Here is a 20,175-nt window from a genome sequence, read left to right as displayed (position 1 = left end):
ATGTTTTCTCTAAAGGAGGAGCAAATAAACTGCCTGAACATCGTCCTTTTGATCACCGTATACCCCTGGTTGAGGGGAAAACACCTACTTTTGGACCCATATATTCCCTCTCCCATATTGAACAAGAAGCTCTCAAAAATTATCTCGAAGAAAACCTGAATAAGGGCTTCATCACTCCATCAGAAAGTCCTGCTGGAGCTCCAATCTTGTTTGTTAAAAAGAAAGATGGATCTCTACGGCTCTGTGTGGACTATCGCAGACTGAATGAAATTACAGTCAAGAATCGTTACCCTCTACCCCTTATCGGAGACCTATTGGACCAACTTAAATCCGCCAACATTTATTCCAAAATTGATCTACGTGGTGCTTACAACCTACTACGCATAGCAAAAGGGGATGAATGGAAAACGGCTTTTCGTACAAGATACGGTCTTTTCGAATATAGGGTAATGCCTTTTGGACTCACGAATGCTCCTGCGTCCTTCCAACACCTCATGAACCACATCTTTAGGGATATGCTGGACAAGAACGTCATTATATATCTAGATGACATCCTTGTTTATTCCCCAGATATCCAACAACACGTTAAAGATGTCCGACAAGTGTTAGAAAGACTTCGTCAACACAAGCTGTTCGCCAAACATGATAAATGTGATTTTCATGTTCAAATGGTCGAGTTCCTAGGATATGTCATTCGACCTGGAGGGATAGAAATGGATCCGAAGAAGGAAAAGTCAATAAAAGAATGGCCTAAACCGAAAACGGTCAAGGAAGTTCAATCCTTTCTAGGGTTTGTTAATTTTTATCGAAGGTTCATTGCAGGGTTTGCACATATAGCTAAACCCCTACATGGACTTACCAGGAAGGGGATATCATTCTCATGGGACGAGAAATGTGACAAAGCTTTCGTCAGCCAGTCCTCCACCACAAAATCGAGGATTTTTTTTCGTTTCTTTCGCACGGATCATGGTACTCGTACTCACAGACGCTTCGGTGGCCTTTTTCAAGGACGCAAGTTGTTTACGAGTAACCATTGTTAGTAAAAGTGTTGTTAGAATGGAGAAGGTCAGAAAAGAAATGAGTAAAGAGGTAAAGAGAAGAGACGAGAAGAGAAGGAATCGAACTACACGACGAGGGGAACATTATTTGATAAGTAATGACACGTCATGACCACGTGGAATTCCTGACAACCATCAAATTCTCTTAACAACCATCACGATGACGTCGAGACGACGTCTACCGAAGGAGGGGAGTAATGTCAGGATCACGCGGTACCACGGGTACCTTACCTTGTAGTCGTACTCTTTTCCATTCCCGTCCCCGTCTCCATTCCCGCGTCCGGGCTTACTCCGTTTGCTACTACGCCTGGTTCCACTCATTCGACACCTCTACCCTTTTTCACATCTCCGTCTCGGTAACTATCATCGCTCTTCCTCTCCTATTCTACCTCGACTTCATTCCAAACTACGCATGCTCTTATCGGTATCACTCCGCTCTCTTTTTAGTATATAGACGTAGTCTTTTCTCAGCAATGTCTTGTCGAATGTATTTTGTGTTTTCCTAGTTATATCATTTGACATACATCTCATCGATCTTACAGATCTCTTCGATACACTACATCACTAGGTTTGTTCCCTACAAGGCCTCATTGTCACAGCTCATCGACGCAGACTATTCCGACGTCTGGTCCTTACACGTTCCCAATACGAGCAATGTCCTTTTACCCATGTTCATTTTCTGTGAATGAGGGAAAGATAGGAAAGAGGAGATCTCTGGAGATCTCCTTTCAACTTCCCATTCTGCTCAGTTTAAACTCTCATCCCCTAATAAGAGGGGAAAGGGGAGAGATGAGTTTCTCATCTTCTTCTTGACTGAAAGTGTTCGGATTTAGACCTATCCGACTATGTCTTCATCTACTGAAGCAATGCAAGGGAGAGTCACGTACTATGTGGACAGTTCCCTGTTGTCTCCCCCACTGAGAACTACTTGGTCCTCGATCCGGGTCCCTAAAGAATCTCACAAATCTTTTCATCCAGAGGCTATGCCCGAAAGGACCATAATTTGTGGTCTGGTTCACAACACTACAAAACACCAACTTACAGGGACCTCTTTGATAGCATTCATTAGGACTGCAGAGAGGTCATTGCGTGAGATTGAAAAGAAGTTGGAAGTCAGTGGGTTTCCTGACAACGTGAAATCACAAAAACGGAACACGGAAACCAGACACACCAGGTCATTAATCATAACCAGTGTATGTATCAAATTATTGGAGGATATAGTCAACACTCTGGCCGTGACAGAAGAGGGTCGAAAGTGCCTTTCACAGACTTTCACAGCAGCTCTACTCGCACCAAACTCTCCAATCAAGCGGTATCTCCAATCAAAATCATTGGAAGAGTACTTCCGAAGGGATCTACCAGGACTCCGTGGTTACTCGGTGCTGTTTAAAGCAGACCCCGCACTGTTAAATCTTCCACCTCGGTTTAGAGACAGGCAAAGGGAATGACAGTGATCCTCAATCCTGTCAAACTAAGAGAGAAGTGGTTCAGCTCGCTATAATCAGCACAATCAGAAGAAGTCTTGAGGCTGGTTTAGTATACAGATATTGATGTTGAGGATATCACACGGGTGATGCATACTCAACAGTCAGCAGGACTTGAGATGACAGTGTGTAGTTTCTCCTTGCTAGAGACACACTGTACATGTTTGTCTTAGTGTTCTATTTCAAGTTCACCAAGGCTGTAACCGTAAAGAGTCAGTAGTATAGTATCATACATACTGTACACCCGTGTACATATCATTGAGAGACCGATGGAGAGTCCGACCTCCTTCCTTATCTCATCCCTGTATAGACGGATTACTTTCCGGAACTGTCCGGAGGGATCTTCCCCAAATCTGCCCCGTAGGATCTGGTTTGTACCTTTCTCGTTGATTGCGGGATATGACTTTCCTTGAAGTCGTATCGATCTTTCCTTCCGGTTCAGAGATTTTGGGATACCCTCATGTATGCATGGTGTATAACGCGTGTGACTTCTATCAAATCCGTGGTGCGGTGGTCGAGAGATCGACTTTCGCGTCCGCACGGAGCTTCGGATCTCGCTTTGCCCCACAATAGGGTATGAGGATAACCATGCTTCTCTTGGACTGTGAGAAACTATGATTGCTCCTTTCTGCGGGGTTGGAAGAGGTGGAAGACTGTTGAGGGAGAAAGCTGTGCCTGTGGGGAAGGGGGGGAGGATGGTACGTGAGGAAGGATAGTACGTGAGGAAGGATAGTACGTGGGGGACAGGGAGAACAAAAGAGGTCGGGTTTCTTCCCACGATCTACCCCGAGGTCTATTGGGGTTGAGGGGATTATAAGTTTCAACTTATCACTACCATCTCTACATAACTATCCATCTCAACATATTGTAGGCTGATACATGAGTGCCAGTTTTCCAACCTCAACGGGGAAGGGGGAAAGTCAGGATTGGCGGGAAGGCCTGACTTTGGACCTGGAATATTTCGAATTTCCCAATGATGTGATAACGGGTATGTTGACAGGGAGAGGAAACACGATTGCCAAGTCGCCCGGTTCGGCATACATTGTAGACGACAAAAACAAGATCTCACTATTCTTAAGAATTGTAAGCGATTTTGCTCAGCTTCACAGGAAAGACCTGGCAGACATAAACAAGCTGCTTCAAGTTCAAAAGGGCTCTGCTAAGACCAAGCCTTCCTATCATCTTACAAGGATTGTCACAACAGAGGCAATGGTAGCTGCACTGATTGATAGCCTGAACACAGCTATGAAGGAAGCACTGAACGACCCTTTCCGGCATGACGATAGGTCATTCCTTGGCTTGTATAGACGTTTATCTCAGCTCCCCTCCTCAAGGCCCTTTGCATTGCTCAGCAAAGATTCAATCAGGTATCATGTCATTTGCCGGACACTGCATAAAAAGTTGATGGTGCAAGATCATACTGTCACGCTTAATCGGAAGTTTGTGCAAGGGAAGGACCGTGAGTGGATACAGCATATACAAGCCCAACAGACTCAAGGGACAGAATCTACTATTGGGGCATCAATCTCCACTAGTCCCTCATTTGGTTGTCCAATCAGTGGGGTGAGTTTGGAGGATCTTGAGGGCATAAAACTGCCACTTGAAGATCTTGATACCCTTTATGACATGGTGACCGATCTGGCAGAGAGAGTGGACCGTGGCTTACATCCTCTAACAGATCAAGCTTACCGGGTATCGCCACCACCCATGGAGTCGGGGTTGTTCAGCGGATTTGTAAGCACTCAAGCTCAGACCCACTCACAAGAAGACATAGTCCCACTGCAAGCAGACGAGATTTAAGGTACGTCGGAGGAGATTGACTGGGCGGAATAGACTAGGACTTTCAATGAATGAAGACAGGATAGGAGATAAGTTGATACTGTTTGTGAAGATCAGAAGAGATGAATGTCGTTGATTGGCATAAAGAAACTTGAACCATGTTCTCTGAGTTTCCGCCGGTATTGCCGTCACTGATAGTCAAGCTACTAGTTCTAGTTCTATGGACAGATACGTTGTGTTGTATATCCATTGACCTATCCCCATTCTGCAGGAATCCGGGGATGCCAAAGGATGAGATACGAGGTACGATCAATAGTTACTCTACACAAACGCACGGAAAATGATGATCACCCCTTTCGGCCCTGAATCAATCAACATCTCTCCTCTTGCTTCTTTTTCCTCTTTTCCTTCACTGTTCCTCTCTTCTCGACCATCGACCTAACATCGTCAATATGTCAGACCGTTCTATATATTGCGAACCTCGTTCATCACCTTTCCCCGACTTGACAGATGGTCCAGTGTTGGACTTTCCTCTTCCACCAGGAATGAGCAGTGTTGTGTTTGTGAGTAGAACTTACTTCAACCCTCGACAATCTTTCTTGTGCATTCCGTCACACTTCGACTGGTGATGATTAAAGCACGTATATGGACCACGAATCTTGCTAGATGGTGGGGATATTGGAGGTGCACTTGAGAAATATCGTCACTGATCCTCAGCCAGACTTTCGTTTACCCTCCGAATTAGGAACCATGGAATTCGATACCCCTCATTCTCCTCAGATAAGGTCTGCACCTTGTGAGTCGTCTTTAGTCTGCCTGGCTTTCACTGCCGCTCGATCTTATCACTCGGAGAGATATCCATGAAGTGATGAAGACAGCTGGGATCTTGAAGATAGGAAGGTAGTATCCTGACGATCAGTACCGAGGCAAACCAGAGGTGAAGAAGATGGTCGTCTTTATCCCGTTGGATTCGGTCGTCATACCACCGCAAGGACTTTATTTGCTCCATCACTCAGAGTGAGTCCCCCCTGTCATTACCATGCCATCCCATCTGGAACATTATCTATTCAACCAGGCGGAATGAATGTTGACCAACAGCTATCCTCGAACTCCAAACGAGGCTTAGAAGAACCTACCACTCCAGAAAGACCCATCAAACGAACATCTCTCATTCCTCCCAAACGACCATTCAGAGAAGGAGATTCACCCACAAAACCCTTTACTCCCAAATCCTCTAGGTCGAAACCTACCACCCCTCGATCTGCTAATCCATACTATGACCCTTCTCGACCTCAATCACCATACCACAAACCTACTTCTCCCGCTGTACCACGTTCACCATCTATCCGCTCTGACGCATCGATCTATACACCCAGGTCTTATACTTACAGATTGGGACACACTCGTCATAAATCGTCTCCCCCTCGACCGACTTCTGGGAAGGTAGCCAAAAAATATTCTTTCTTACCCAATTTCGGCTCCCCAAGCGAGGATAAACGAATTAGAAAATGGATTTCTCCTCTCAATATCAAGAAATCTCTGGCGAAAGCTAATCGACGTGCTCGTGGAGAGTTGGCAGGGTATCAAGAACTAGTCGAAGCGGTGGAGAGGGAGGATCAAGTCACGTTTGCTACAGCAAGAGCTGAGAAGGAGGCGGAAGCTATCGAACGTGCTGAAGCTCAAGACAAAACTCAAAAACAAGTATATACCTTGAATGCTGAAGTTGAGGATGGTGCTTCTGTGGAGAAAGCCAAAGATGATCAGGAAGATTCACATTATCGTACTCAAGCTCAACTTCGCATTCAAGCCAAGAATCGGGCCAGAACTCAGGCTTTACGACAATCCATTCAAGCTCGAATAGCCACAGCTTCAGCTCCTATTCCCGATAAACCTCTACTTCATCCAGATTTCCCCGCGATGTCAGCACTTCTCACCGAAACAGACCCACCCCCTGTCGCCCCACCGAAAGATGGCGCAAGAGGACGGAATGCAATACCACGATTATCTGTCGAATCTCTCAACCTTGCTATCAAACTCGCTAAAGCTATAGAAGAAACAGTGGCGATGCATCAAGAAGAACAACAACAAGTATATGACGAGGTTATTTCAGAGTTAGGGAGGATGGAGTCTGATGTTCAGACTGTCAAAGGGGAGTTAGCTCGGGCAGAACAACAACGAGATGCCGCGTCATGGGAGTTGAGTCAATCGAGAGGTTTATATCAACAATTGGAAGATTTACATAAACAAACGTGTGGAGAAGTGAGACAGTTGAGGAAAGATTTAGAACAATCTCAGAATCAAAGACAAACGGTAAGAGAAGAAGAGTGGAAGACTATGTTAGATAAGATGAAGGTAGAAAGAAGGGAACGAGCAGCTTTAGAATTACAATTGAGGGATCTAAAAGTTGCAAAAGAGGTGGAGGAGAAAAGAAGACAAGAATTAGAGGGAAGGGTGGATGAGGCGGAATTTAGTCAGAGAGCTTTGAAGGAAGAAGGGGTTAGGTTGATGAGAGAATTGGAGAAGAAGAGTAGGGAAATGGATGATATGGAGAAGGCTCATAAGAGGTTTTTGAATAGGATATGAGGGTGTAGGTACAGTAGATTTTATCGTGTTACATACATAGTTTTAGACCAAGAAGCCATGAACATTGCTCATAGTCGTCTATACATGAACACATCTATACCATCATTTCTTCCGACAAGCGTTCTAGAAAGATCTTGTGCAAAGGAAGGGTAGAAGATGATTCAACATGTGCATATCATCCAACCTCACTTTGACGATCTTCTATCTTGTCTCCTTCCTATGATTACTCAAGTACTGTGTTAACCGCTAGTCCTTACTTCTACTTGACAAAGATTTGAAGGGATATCATGCCGGTGAGTCCATAATCACTTTCCCACCTCACTCACAATTACCATCTGTAGCCTATGTTTAGGAAGGAAGAATCAAAGTTGGGCCATTGACGAACAGATTGGTTCCCCATCCCCAAGAACACTGGCAGCGCCAACTACAGTAAGGACAGTGGTGGATGTAAGTCTTTCTTTGTTCTCTTCTCCGCCCACCATACACCCAAAATCTCACATCTCACCATTTCAATCACCAATCAGGACCACTCTACAAAAGCTGAATGTTAGTCTTTGGAAGCGATCATACAACGTAAACGACCCGCTGTTCAAGAAACACTCGACTCTCCTGATCGGATCAAGATACTCAAGAGGGATGCTCTCTCACCTCGAAAGCGTCTCCCCGCTTCACGGGACACACCCAAACCTGTAATCGTTCTCAAAAAGGAGTCATCATCTCCACCTAACAATAGAAAGTCAAATGATGTTAGGCCTTTGTCAAGATCTCTTGATTCTACCGTACTCGTACAACTAGATTTCACTGCTTCGCCTTCGTATAACCGCGCCACATCATCAACCATACATGATACTTCTCTCATCGTCGAAACGGCAGATACGGAAATTTTATCCCCTGAAGATTTGACAAAACTCAAAAACATATCCTCTCCATTGATCACCCATGTCCCACCTCTCTTTACCCGCTCTCTCCCAAGAACAAGTGTTCCCAACGATCGAGAGGTCAAAGACGAGGATTGCGAGAACATCACACCGGACAATCTAGAAGAAACGATGAAACTCAGCAAGCTAGTCCTCGCTACCACACTCCATTTTACCAGAGCGGAAAGGGATCATTATCGAAGTTCTAGCTCCCAACTCCAACTCCAATTAGACAGCACCACCACTGAACTATCTCAAGCTCGTCATGATCTAAATGATAGTCGGAGTATACTACTTGATACCCGACAAGACCTTTCGGAGGCTCATAAAGAAGGGATAATGTTGAGACGACAATTATCAGGCAGAGAAAAAGCTTTACGATCAAAGGAAGAAGAACTTGATACTCTTGTGGCTCGTTTGGAACGGAGGGAGAGACGTATAGGTGTATTGTCAACTGAGAGAGAATCTTTGGTGGATAGGCTTGAAGAAACGACTGGTCAGCTGAAGGATGTGAGGATGAGGTTAGATAGAAACAGTGCTTTGTTACTTACCTTGGACGATGAGAGACGGGATCTTCAAGGAAGGGTCGAGGGGATAGAAGTGGAGAAAGACAGGCTGATGAGGGAGATGGGAGATAGAGAGGTTGAAAACGAACGACTGGTTCTGAGAATAGGAGATATGGAACAGGAACAGGCTAGATCCGATTTCTTTCTTCGGATAAGTGAGGTCGAGCAGGAGCGTGACGTCTTGATCGCGAGGCTCAAGGAGGTCGAAGAAGAACGAGAACGTCTGAGTGGAAGGGTTAAAACCCAGATCGAGCGTGATGATGAGGGTAGAGAAGATGATATAAAAGACATGGACAAGGGGAACGATGAGAGCGAGAAGATTTTACGCCAAACCATCGAGGAAAACGTTAAGATATGTTCCAAGCTGGAGGACCGAGATGAAGTCTTAAGGAAAGCAATTCAAATGCTCAAATACAAAGATACTATCATTGAGAGACGAGAACACAAGTTGAGTAAGGCAGCGAAGGAAACGGAAGAGATGAAGGAAGAGCTGGAAAGGGTGAAGAAAGCTTTAGAAGGTGCTAATGCCGATGTGACAAGTTTGAGGGAAGCGTTAATGGGGATGAGTTCGTGGAGGGATAGGAGATGAGGTAGTGATTTAGTGATTTAGTTTTCAGGACATTTAGACGTTATAGTAGGAGACTGGACAATCATCTTTCACTCATGATATTCATATTTGAATCAATTACATCTTTCCATACTACTTTATACCGATTACTTACCATCTTATGGTGGAACCCTGTGGGGGCGTTCCATGTACTTTTACGGCAAAAATGGCCAAGATCGCCACTTTCAATAAAGTGCCACATTCCCTACAGCCTCACGCGCCTATACAACATTTAGGTACCCCTCCCGCACGCCTAAACTATCTCGACCCTATCCAACTTCCCGACGTTGCCCCTCATACTGACGACTATTCAACAATAATGGCCCTCACCCGTTTACTCCGTACCATCCCGGCGTCATTCCAATCACTAGCTATTTCACGAGAGTCACGACTCTTCTCAAGATCTCAGAAGAACGTCCGAACTTTCACCTCCTCTTTAAAGTGGAAAGACGAAAATCATCCTTCTACTTCGCCCCACACGAGACCAGCAGACGTTGTGGCTCATGTGGTTCCAGGTCCAGTGACGATCCATGAGACTCCCGGAGAGATAACAGCGGATGTAGTTTCTGATGCTCCCGGTATGTTATCTTCATTCCATCTCTCCTCTTCTTATATCACTCACATTCCCCCCCCCCCCCCCCCTCCTCCTTCCTCCTTCTCTTCTAGCCTTCACCCCTCGCGATTAACTCACTTGATTCGATCATGTGTGAAAGACAGTCAAAGAGATGAGACAGAATTATCATGAGAAGTAGCTGGACTGCGAAGGTGAACGGCACGGAAAGTAGCGAGGAGTCGGACTTGCTATGAAAGAGTTTAATAGTGAGGAAAATGGTGAAAAATACTGACATACACTTATAGCTGAACTACGTTATCGACCCGTTCGGATTTACCGTCCTACCAAATCAACCATGCAATCAGCCAAGGGTAAAACGAAAAGATGGATCGTAGATTGGGATGTTTTACAAGGATCAGGAAGATGGGAGAATCCTTTAATGGGTTGGGCAAGTTCAGCGGATTATATGCAAGGTACTACTATGGCATTTAGGACGAAAGAGGATGCTATGGCTTTTGTCAGTTTTTTTCTCTTTCTCTTTTTTTCTCTTTCTCTTTTTTTCTTTTTTCGTATCGCTTCATTCCTCCCATTGCATTAATCAACATCTCTTTTACTTTCTAAAATAGTTCCACCTTCCCCTATAATCTCCACGGCTACCCTTCCTCCCTTCCTCCCTAACGCTCTCTTTCATCGCCTTCACCTGAGAGATTTTCATACAGATTATTTTAATACGTCACGACTGGCATTCCGTTCCGAACGTTGAAAGTTTGATGTGGATATTAGAATTGGATTTCCGATCAACTCCTGTCTGTCTAATTGTAGCTAACCCTCAGGCGGAGAAGCAAGGTTGGGATTATTATATACAAGAACCAAAAGAAGCGAAGATCCCTCCGAAGAATTACGGTCAGTCCACTTTACTTTTTCCCACACTCGTACACGCTACACTTGACATCGACATCCTTTGTCAGCCATCATAATGAACTTATGGGAAAAAACGAAACAGAAAGTTAGCTAACGAAATAGCAAACAACTACGTTCATATCCCTGGCAAATTGAGAATTCATCATACAAAATAAACTATGCATGATATTTCCCCTTCCTTACCCCTTAAGATTTGTGTTGAAAAGTTGATCACTCATCATGAGCTGGTACGTCCGCAGGTTGATGTATATGATCTGTATCGACCGTATGATGTTGAAGATGCAATCCTTTTCTTCTTCATCAGTTTGTCTTCCCGAACTTTTCTCTTCACAGAAACATCTCTCCACGCGGGGTATCATGAGTGTGAAATGGAGAGAATGGATCGAGGAAAGTTAAACGGGGAGGGAAGAACAAACTTGATATCCAAACATGCTTTCTCCAATATATTTGCCACATAATCGAAATCCTCCAACTACCAATTTCAGCTCAATTTTTTGACCATTGAGAAGGAAAGGAAAAGGGACGGACTTCATTCCAAACTTGAGCGGAAAACCTAGTCCACCATTTCCCACCGTGAACATACTGATTATAAGCTATCGCATCGCCAGACAGCTGATAGATGTTTCCCACTAAAATACCCTGTCTCGAGACAGTGGAGCACGATCTGCCGTTCAAGAGAGGCATGACGTGAGACTTCGCTTCTTTAAGGAGACTTCTAAGAGGGAAGGAACAAGGAGGAATGTAAACTTCAAGGATGAGATTTTTTACGGGATGAGGATCATATGAGGAGAGAGTAAAGTAGGTATGAACTTACACAAGGAGCAAAACAATTGGAAGAGAATAATGTATCTTCTATATATCTAAGTTGGGTATATTGTTCTTTCAAAGACATTGGAGAAGGTATATAAGGTAAGGCAACATTTACCTATAATGTCAAATTCCCTTACTCATCTGTGTCACTCTGTTTACCCCGAACTGATTTCGTCTCCTTCGATTCATCATTGATCCTTTCGTTTGAACTCATGATCACCCGTACTGACATTACTCATATTACGAGTATACGAGCCTGATATGCTTTTTAGGTCTAAAGCTCAAAAGAGGACCTAGGTAGGGGAACGGAAAGGAGTAAAGAGAGATACTGTAGAGACTGACCATGGCTGCAGTCAATATATCACCTGGAATATCCATCACTTCCGTTTCCCATCTTTCAGCTATTCGTTTCCCACCCCTGAGATCAGTTCTAATTCATACATGGTAAGACATCCTCTCTCAAGATCTCCTTCTAAAGTGATGAAACATACCCGCCTTGCTTTGTGACGATTGAAGACACCCTCTATCTTACTTTTACATACACAATGGACGAGAAACAACTCGGTGGAGTATGATGGGCAGTATGAGACTGAAGACCATTCCTGATGGATGACAAGAAGGAGGAGGAGTAATAATAGATGACAAGACCAAGGAGCAGAGCTGAAAGAAGGAGGTTGAAGAAAAACTCACTCCACAGCGAGAGTATGACAATATTCCATTATTCTTTCTTCCCCTCCTATCTCTTCTCGGAAATCCAATGCGAATGATGGAGATAAAAGAGGAGCCCAATCTTGCGTACCGGTCCATTCGTACTATCCGTCAGTTTTCCACTCCTTCATCACTCCACTTGAATGCACCAATCAATAATCAAAGAAGTTCACATCCCTGGACTTGATACCGCGACCTAGACCTGAATTGACCTGTGTCCCAATCAAGCTCGAGGTGAGAGTCAAAGAGGACTTTGGTACACTCACCTGCATCTCAAAAGACCGAGGTCGACCTGCCTGTTGACCATCAATGTCTAAAGTAGGATACCTGGATGATTCATACGCATGAGAAGTTGGGAAAGTCGTACGCATCAAATGTTGATTTCTTCCTCTTCAGCGCTGTCATTCCGAGAAGGGAGAGACGTACCTGAAGGGAACGTATAATACTGAACAACCTCGATGGGCCATGAGCCATTTATGACAGTTCTGTCATCAACCACCGATCATTTGACCAGGATCTCACAATCGCTTCGTCCCATACCACTACCGTTTGAGATGGCACAGGAAGGAGACTAAGTTTAGTGATGGAGATGGCTAGATAAGAGGAGGGAAGAAAGCAAGGCTGAAATAAGATTGACGACGATGGGTCATGAATGATTTGAAGGATTGTAGGGTGTTGGGAGGGGGATGGTAGGAGAAAGAGGGACATACAGAGATCCAGAAATCACAATCTGCCAATTTGACATTGGTCTTTACTTGACCTATTGCGTGTGCAGCGTCCACGACGGACAACGCACCGTATTTCTTACATAGTCGAACGATATCTTCCCAGGGATAAACAACACTTCTGATCAGCACCTTTCATTCTCCCTTCTGTCCACTCTTCCAAGTGACATTTGTCCGTACTGACGCATTCAGAGTTACGTGAAAGTAGTATTATGGTTTTTGTGAAGGGATACAAGTAGACATGTAGGAAAGACGGAAATGATATGTCGAGTTGTTGTAAGATTTTGGAGGACTCACCCAGGGTTGGAAGCTATTTGATCAACCACTACCATCCTCACTCTTTTCTCGCCTCTTCCAACAGGCTTAATTTCAAGTTGTGTAGGGTTGACTTGTTGATTATACCGTCCTAAGACATCTTCGGTCTTCTTGACTACTTCCTCATGAGAACAAGGGAAGGTGATACTGATTTGTTCAAGGGAGACACCGGGATATTTATCACATATGAACTTTTCTGTTTGACCAACAGCACCATAAGTGGTATTATCTATTGGTCAGTACTCGTACTGACCCAACATTCAAGATGTCATCTCTCCCTTAAATCCGTGTTTACAGAATGAAGTTCACATTCACCATCTGAAGTAGACAAGGTGAACCTTTGTCAAATGATACAAATAGAGCATGTGACAAGGCGGGGAGGGATGATCCAGATGAGAAACGGAGGAAAGATTGAAGGATAAGAGCTTCACTTACAAATGACAATCACATCCCCTTCCTCCCAATCAATATTATACATCACAGTGTTGATCCCATGCGTTGTATTGGGAACAATAACACATTCATGTTCGTCGGCTCCTATCAGTTTTGCCACTCGTTGTTTCACACGATCTAACATCGGTCGACAAGTTCGTCGCATGAACAAATCTGGGAATCGTTCAATTTCATCTGTGAGAGCTCTCATACGTTCAATGACGGGTTTAGGTGGAGAGCCATATGATCCGTGATTCAGGTTCACGTCTGAGTATCAGTTTCTTTTCTAATCTATGCTTTCCTTTTACTATCACGCTACAATCTCATCATGTAGATACTTCGGACAACAAGAGCCGAGAACATTCTCATGACGGAGAAAGTGGTTATGAGAGTGGAAAAAAAAGGAGGTTTTACCTACATCCTGGTTGAAAACCCCAATACTTTAACATATTCCGACCGAAATCTGGAAATCCTTCTTTGGTCTTTCCCTTCACCCCAGTTGGTTTGAAATCAGATTGAGATTTTTCATCCCGAATACCAGGCTCGGCTCGGATAGCAAGATGATGTTCAATTTCATCAAATTCCGTCGTATCTTTCCCCGTCCACTGGTCGGCACGTTCTTTGACGAATTCGGCAAATCTGACCTTCAGCCTCTACTTCAAATATATAAAATCAGAAGACTCACGACCAGACTTTTGGATCCAATCTATCAAGCCCTGCACTCCAAGTGTACACCCACGCTTCCTTCTTGGCGTATATTGAAGGGGGCGTGTTGATGGTTGATTCTCTTAAATTGGGATTCATTAATTCTTGTGGAAGCTGATCGATTGCCGCTGCAGAGGAGAAAGTATGGACCTTGAGGATCTTCCTGGTGTATTCCTATACATTCAGCTACGCTCGGAATGAAACGTATATGTGGGAGGGGAGCAACATCAACATACATCTCCCTCGAATATATCTAAGGCCAGCACATCAGCAACTGACAAGCCGGAAACGAGTGTCCCTCTGGTCGAGGTATCTTCTCTGACATGATAAGCAGTCGCATTTTTTTGAAAGCAAGTCAGACGTACACATCATCACCTGATATTATTCTAGTTGATTTACTGTCTATTACCGCGGGATAATCTTGGCCAACAACACAATGCCTCGTATAGTCCTGTATGGTCAGATCAACTAATGATGGGATAAGCGCACTGACGGGTAGGAGAGCATCTTGAAAGGTAAGATTTTGACAGCCGTGTCCTAGGACTCGAGCGAGGATGGCAGGGACACATAAAGTGCCGTAGAAGAAGACTACACATTTCAGCGACGTGCTATTATGGACGGTTGTACTCACAGTCATAGGATTGAGACGTATGCTCAGTCTTGCCTTCACGAAACGCTGGGGACATGGTGGGCTTGTAGGAAGTGTCACTTGTTCCCAAAGAAGCAGTTACTGGTACGCTGTGTGTGACATGTGCTGTTTGCTGCTGATATATGCACGAGTCAGACATGTACTGTAGCGACTCAGAAGCATCTTATCTCGGACGATCAACCGGATCTGCCCGGAGATTTAGGGGATGATCAGTTTTTCTGAGAAAACTCACCACCTCCACTGAGTTTTCTTTGAAAACCGAAAGAGTGACGCGTATTCGGTTGACTTTACTTTTCGCCGCTTACCGCTGCTTTCTTGCTTTCTCTTCTTTCATGCCTCCTACTCGTAGCTCCTTCTTGATGCTCTACTACTACTTGCTATTCTCTTTATGACCCTTTCTATCACCTCTTCTCTCATGTTGATACAGCCACGATCATGTCCGACGATGAATTTGACGATTCCTTCCTCCTCGACGACTCGTTCCTCCAACAAGTCGATTCCATCACAGCCCACGCAATCTCACAATCCACTTCCGCCAAACCCACTATCCCCACTCGACCACTCCCGGTCAGAAATGGTCCATCTTACAAACCACCCTTGAGATCTATCTCGGCCCCTTCAGCTTCGTCCTCCGCCGGTCCCTCCCGTCAACGACTACCCGCTCAGCCGTCAAGCGATGACTATGGTGATCTTCCTATACCTACCGAATCGCTCATGGCCATAGACTCTCTAACGTCAAGATCGCAACAACGGACTACGATGCCTACTGTCATCCCATCTTCACGTTTGGGTATGAACAGGACGTCCAGTGGTAACGGCTCTTCTTTCTTCCAGACTCACCTGAACTTCCGACGGGAAAACCAGGCGACCAAAGGCAAGCGCTGGGATCGCACCGAGTTCGCAGCGAGTGGACGCAGAATAGGTGCTGCATCCAGAATGAAAGGAAAGGGAAAAGCTGTAGCAAGAGGGTTGTTTGAGGATGAAGCAGGAGAGAGTGAAGAAGAAGAAGATTGGGAACCTTTAGTACCTGGTCCGAAACCATTGGTCGACCCCAGTGAGCTCTCAGTAACGCTTCCTGTTCAAGTGAGCTCATGTCTGAAGATAAAGCATACGAGCCTCAACGTCATCTTCCTAATCCTGCTTCTATAGGGACATACATTTATCCCACCAATCGACCAAAGAGAGACTATCAATTCGACATTGTACAAGCTTGTTTCATGGACAATTGTCTTGTTGCCCTCCCCACAGGACTGGGAAAGACATTTGTTGCTGGTGTGGTCATGCTGAATTGTGAGTCTCACCAACATCACTCAATTATAATCCCTGTTATTCCATTCACTGTACTAATCCCGATAGTTTACAGATGGTTTCCCACTGGCAAGATCGTCTTTTTAGCCCCGACAAAACCTTTGGTCAATCAACAAATTGAAGCATGTCAAATGACATGCGGTATACCTAGTAAAGACGCTGCTGTCATGACGGGTCAAAGTGTCAGTGCGAAGGAACGGACGAGAATGGTGAGATTCTGCTTTTCGAGCAATTAACGTGGCTGACGAGATAGTGGGAAGAGAGGAGGGTGTTTTATTGCACACCTCAAACTTTGGACAATGATCTCAAAAGGGGAGCTGTTGATCCAAGGGATATTGTGCTTGCTGTATTTGGTGTGTTACTCCTTGTTTCTATAATGTCTCCCTCCCCTTTCTGAGAGATCCGCAACGCCGTCAGAGTAGGAATACCATTCGACTGCGCGCTGATGAAGTCAGACGAAGCACACAAAGCTTCAGGCTCCTACGCATATACCACCATACTTGCTTATCTCACTGCTCACCATCCCTACTTCCGAGTGCTTGCCCTCACAGCCACGCCTGGTGCCGATGTAGAGCGTGTGCAGGCGGTGGTCGATGCGTTGCATATAAGTAGGATCGAAATCAGAGAAGCGGAGGCTCCGGAAATCAGAAAATACATGAATGAGAAGGTGAGTTTCATCTCCTGTGAACACATCAGTGGCGGCATGCGAAGGTCGTCAGCTGAATTATAGAAAACGGAAAAGCATCTCGTCAAGATGACTCCCATCATCGAGGACTTTCGGGATCGTTGGGCAGCTCTTATGAAGGTCCGTCTTTATTCCTCTGAGCACGAATCCATTCCAAATCGCAAACGGCTGGATGCTGATCATCAGCCCTACGTCACGAAACTTATCGAGAAGGGAGTTCTTACCGATCGTGATCTTGACATCAAGCGACTTCGTCCGTTCCGACTCACCGCCAAGCGTATGGAAATAGCTCGAAATAGGGATTCTGGCTTGAAGTGGTGTTACGGGAGCCTCAATCAACTCGAGAGGATGGCGCGTGCTATGGGGCATCTCGTGAGTGCAACCTTTCTCCGCTTGAGACCTCGCCTCACTCTAGTAATCTCTCCTCTGTCATCCGCACCAAGTCAATCAATGTATCGATCAAGCAAGAAGCTGACGCTCCAGTTGGAATTCTCACTGGGAATGTTTCATACTGTTTTAGTGGAACTCTCTGGCGGTTCTAACGCGGAAGGAAAGAAAGTCGGGACCAAAGGTGGCGCCGGGGCATTGAGAAACAACATCGAGTTTCAGAGATTACTCCGGGACGTGGAGATCGAGATCAATTGTATCAGGATAGGCAAGGGAGGGCGGACAAAGGCTGATCGGCATCCAAAAATGGCCAAGACGCTCGAACTGGTAGGCTCTCACAATGTTACTTCCATTCTCACTGAAAATCAGTTGTTGGAGCACTTCACTGCGGCTGCCGAAGATGCGAAGAATCATGGGACGGCGAACGACACACGGGCCATGGTGTTTTGTTCTTTTCGGGAGTGTGTGCTAGAAGTCGTAGTGAGTCGGTCTTCTCTGTTCTCACTTGAGTCAGTGGAGGACGAAGGGACTGAGGAAGGGCGCCGTTTGCGATCTGGTGGTCTAACGGTCAGGACGCGCTGAACCAGCACCCGGAGCTACTCAAGGCGACAAAGTTTGTCGGGCAATCCCAAGGAAAACAAGACCACGACAAGGGATTCAACCAGAAAGAGCAGAAACGGGTACATTTATTGTAGTCTTTCAAGTCGTGACTGACAGAGCAGACAATAGCAGATTTCAAAGAAGGAAAATACAATATTCTCGTCTCAACCTCCATCGGTGAGGAAGGTCTAGATATTGGTGAAGTGGACTTTGTCGTCATTTATGATATGCCGAAGCAGAGTATCAAATTGGTCAGTCATGGTCTTCCTGTTTGCACGTGATCAGCTTGAATGTTTTGAGGGCAAAGCTGATTCTCAGCTACAAAGAGTTGGCCGAACAGGTCGAAAACGTGATGGTCGGGTGCATGTTCTCATGTCGGAAAACCGTGAGGATGCCAATTGGGACAGCGCTCAACAAACGCATCGCGAGATCCAAGAAGAGATTCTCCATTCCCGTAATCTTGAATTATTTGAGGATGTCGAATCATTGTTACCTCGAGGCAAATTTCCTCAATGTGTTGAACAAGAAATGCCTGTCGATCCTTGGGATCCGGCGGATCAAAAGTCTAAACGTCCCCTCCCGTCGGCTTCGAACACTACCACAAGGTCGTTGGAAGACGACGGAGAAAAACCCGCCAAGAAGAAAAGAAGAGGTCATGAAGTGCCTGAAGAAGCTTATGATGGGTTTAAGTCGGTCGCACAGCTTTTGAAAGAGAATGGAGCGAAGAAACGAAAGGGGAAACCATTTCAACGGGTTTTGTCAGAAAGTGAGGACGAGTCGGTTGAAGTGAACACTTCAATGGTATCTGCCAAATCTGCGGGAGGAAAGAGGAAATCAAATATCAATGACAAATCCACCAAGAAGAAGGAAGATGAGGAAAGTGATTCTGAAGAAGTCAAACTGGCTAAAAAGCGTCAAGCAAAACAAGCAGCAGAGGAAGAAAGGAAGAATAAAGTGATTGAAGCTTCCACCAAGGCCGCATTGGATTTCTTTGCTACTTTAGGTCCTGTCCGTCGTCAAAGTCGGACCCCATCTCCCGTTTCACCTTCTTCGTCACAGTCCATTGAAATGGACGATGTCTCACCTTCTACCAAAGACCAAGATGTCGACTTACGAGACCAAGATTCTTTGGTTCACGGAGGATCGAGGTTGACCCCTCGGACAGCTGCAGCAGCTGGTTTCTCACAATTAGACCCGGTTGATCTTTCCTTTGACGATCTGAATTCTTCACCTCCCAAACTTGACATCAACACCACCCCTTCATTCAGTGATAAATCTGGGTTCACACCCGCTTCGAACTTGTTGCGTAAACCACCTTTATCCCATTCGACATCAAGAGACGCTATGCCTCCTCCGCCAATCCCGATAAAGTCTAGTCCTTTTCAATTTTCTCCAGAAATGAAGGGAAAGGGAAAATTAATGAAGAGGAATTTACCTACAAGTTCGGAACTTCCTTCGCCTGATGATTCTCCCATGGTGATGAAAAGGAAATACGAGATTTCATCTCCTTTACCACTTCCCAGTCCTGAACTTTCACCTGATATTCCAGTCAGGTCTCGTGGTGTAAGAACAAGTAGAGGTATCTCTTCTGCCCGATCACGAGGTCGTGGAAGAGGTCAACGAACCGCAGTTTCAGGTCCAGGGAGAGGTAAAATAAATCGTACGGATAATGAAGAAGTCGAAGAAGATTCAGTGGGACAATCTTCATCTCATACATTAGTCCAAACTCGAGGAAGAGGAAGAGGAAGGGTAAGAAATACAGAAGAAAGAAGAAGAAAAAGAAAAAGAAAAGATAAAGTTCCACCTGAACAACTAGCTGAATTTCTAGATTTAGACGTAGGAGTATCAGATTCTTCTAAAGCTTCTTCAGATGAACCTACAGAACCTAGTGAAGATGAATCCGATCGTCTGTTCGCTGGAAAAGATTTCCAACCTACTCAAGCACCAAAAGGGTATAATCAAACTGCTGTTTATATAGCCGGATTAGGTACTCAAGCACCTGAACATGGATTGGAATTCGTTAGGGATGGTAGAACTGAAAGAATCAAGTTTTTGGAAAAAGCTAGAAAACCAGTTTTGTTGAGTAGTGATGATGAGAGACAAAGTGAGAATGAATATGTTTTAGGTAGTTTTGTGGTTGATGATGAAGAGATTGAATATGACAGTGAGTTTTTTTTCTCTTCTTTTTCCCTTCTTTTTTTCTGGTGTTTTCCCTTCTTCTTTTTGGTGTTTTCTCTCTCTCTTTATGGTTCCAATCCCACTTTTATCCCTCGATCTCTATCTACCTCGTTATCTGAATTTCAACATCCGACAAAGTAACGCATAGTATAGATATATCTATCGTATCCGTATCAGTCGCATGTTATTATAGGTGTTTCAAAGC

General features: G+C 44.9%; 6 protein-coding genes across 6 annotated transcripts; 5 read left to right on the top strand and 1 right to left on the bottom strand.

Moving 5' to 3' along the window:
- Positions 1-1,903: 1,903 nt before the first annotated feature.
- Positions 1,904-2,506, top strand: TREMEDRAFT_62197 (uncharacterized protein; the record flags this gene model as incomplete). Its single annotated transcript, XM_007004552.1, has 1 exon — positions 1,904-2,506. One exon carries the CDS (start codon positions 1,904-1,906, stop codon positions 2,504-2,506), a length of 603 nt encoding a protein of 200 aa, XP_007004614.1.
- Positions 2,507-3,421: 915 nt separating this feature from the next.
- Positions 3,422-4,342, top strand: TREMEDRAFT_62196 (uncharacterized protein; the record flags this gene model as incomplete). The annotated part of the gene is made up of 3 exons (XM_007004551.1): positions 3,422-3,625; positions 3,944-4,001; positions 4,149-4,342. The coding sequence occupies 3 exons, from the start codon at positions 3,422-3,424 to the stop codon at positions 4,340-4,342; spliced, it is 456 nt and encodes a 151-aa protein (XP_007004613.1).
- A 431-nt stretch (positions 4,343-4,773) lies between these two features.
- On the top strand, positions 4,774-8,976 carry TREMEDRAFT_62195 (uncharacterized protein; the record flags this gene model as incomplete). The annotated part of the gene is made up of 7 exons (XM_007004550.1): positions 4,774-4,884; positions 5,039-5,117; positions 5,241-5,338; positions 5,420-6,885; positions 7,177-7,197; positions 7,246-7,351; positions 7,456-8,976. 7 exons carry the CDS (start codon positions 4,774-4,776, stop codon positions 8,974-8,976), a joined length of 3,402 nt encoding a protein of 1,133 aa, XP_007004612.1.
- A 337-nt stretch (positions 8,977-9,313) lies between these two features.
- TREMEDRAFT_73821 (uncharacterized protein) lies at positions 9,314-10,647 on the top strand (the record flags this gene model as incomplete). Its single annotated transcript, XM_007004753.1, has 4 exons — positions 9,314-9,572; positions 9,853-10,064; positions 10,381-10,450; positions 10,571-10,647. 4 exons carry the CDS (start codon positions 9,314-9,316, stop codon positions 10,621-10,623), a joined length of 594 nt encoding a protein of 197 aa, XP_007004815.1. The 3' UTR covers positions 10,624-10,647.
- Positions 10,613-14,800, bottom strand: TREMEDRAFT_43923 (uncharacterized protein; the record flags this gene model as incomplete). The annotated part of the gene is made up of 16 exons (XM_007004455.1): positions 10,613-10,760; positions 10,885-10,940; positions 10,997-11,050; positions 11,283-11,393; positions 11,621-11,696; positions 11,969-12,090; positions 12,253-12,370; positions 12,413-12,471; positions 12,697-12,829; positions 13,009-13,255; positions 13,462-13,725; positions 13,877-14,097; positions 14,144-14,337; positions 14,400-14,481; positions 14,529-14,614; positions 14,657-14,800. 16 exons carry the CDS (start codon positions 14,798-14,800, stop codon positions 10,679-10,681), a joined length of 2,049 nt encoding a protein of 682 aa, XP_007004517.1. The 3' UTR covers positions 10,613-10,678.
- Positions 14,801-15,247: 447 nt separating this feature from the next.
- Positions 15,248-20,111, top strand: TREMEDRAFT_30400 (uncharacterized protein; the record flags this gene model as incomplete). Its single annotated transcript, XM_007004357.1, has 13 exons — positions 15,248-15,866; positions 15,920-16,102; positions 16,169-16,329; positions 16,374-16,473; positions 16,576-16,787; positions 16,851-16,925; positions 16,992-17,177; positions 17,289-17,519; positions 17,562-17,672; positions 17,765-17,872; positions 17,915-18,043; positions 18,111-19,428; positions 19,525-20,111. 13 exons carry the CDS (start codon positions 15,248-15,250, stop codon positions 20,109-20,111), a joined length of 4,020 nt encoding a protein of 1,339 aa, XP_007004419.1.
- Positions 20,112-20,175: the final 64 nt, after the last annotated feature.

The sequence above is a fragment of the Tremella mesenterica genome (genome assembly GCF_000271645.1).
Source record: "Tremella mesenterica DSM 1558 unplaced genomic scaffold TREMEscaffold_5, whole genome shotgun sequence".
Classification (NCBI taxonomy): Eukaryota; Fungi; Basidiomycota; class Tremellomycetes; order Tremellales; family Tremellaceae; genus Tremella; species Tremella mesenterica.
Note: the sequence above shows the minus strand (reverse complement) of the source record. Positions and strands in the feature narration are given on the sequence as shown.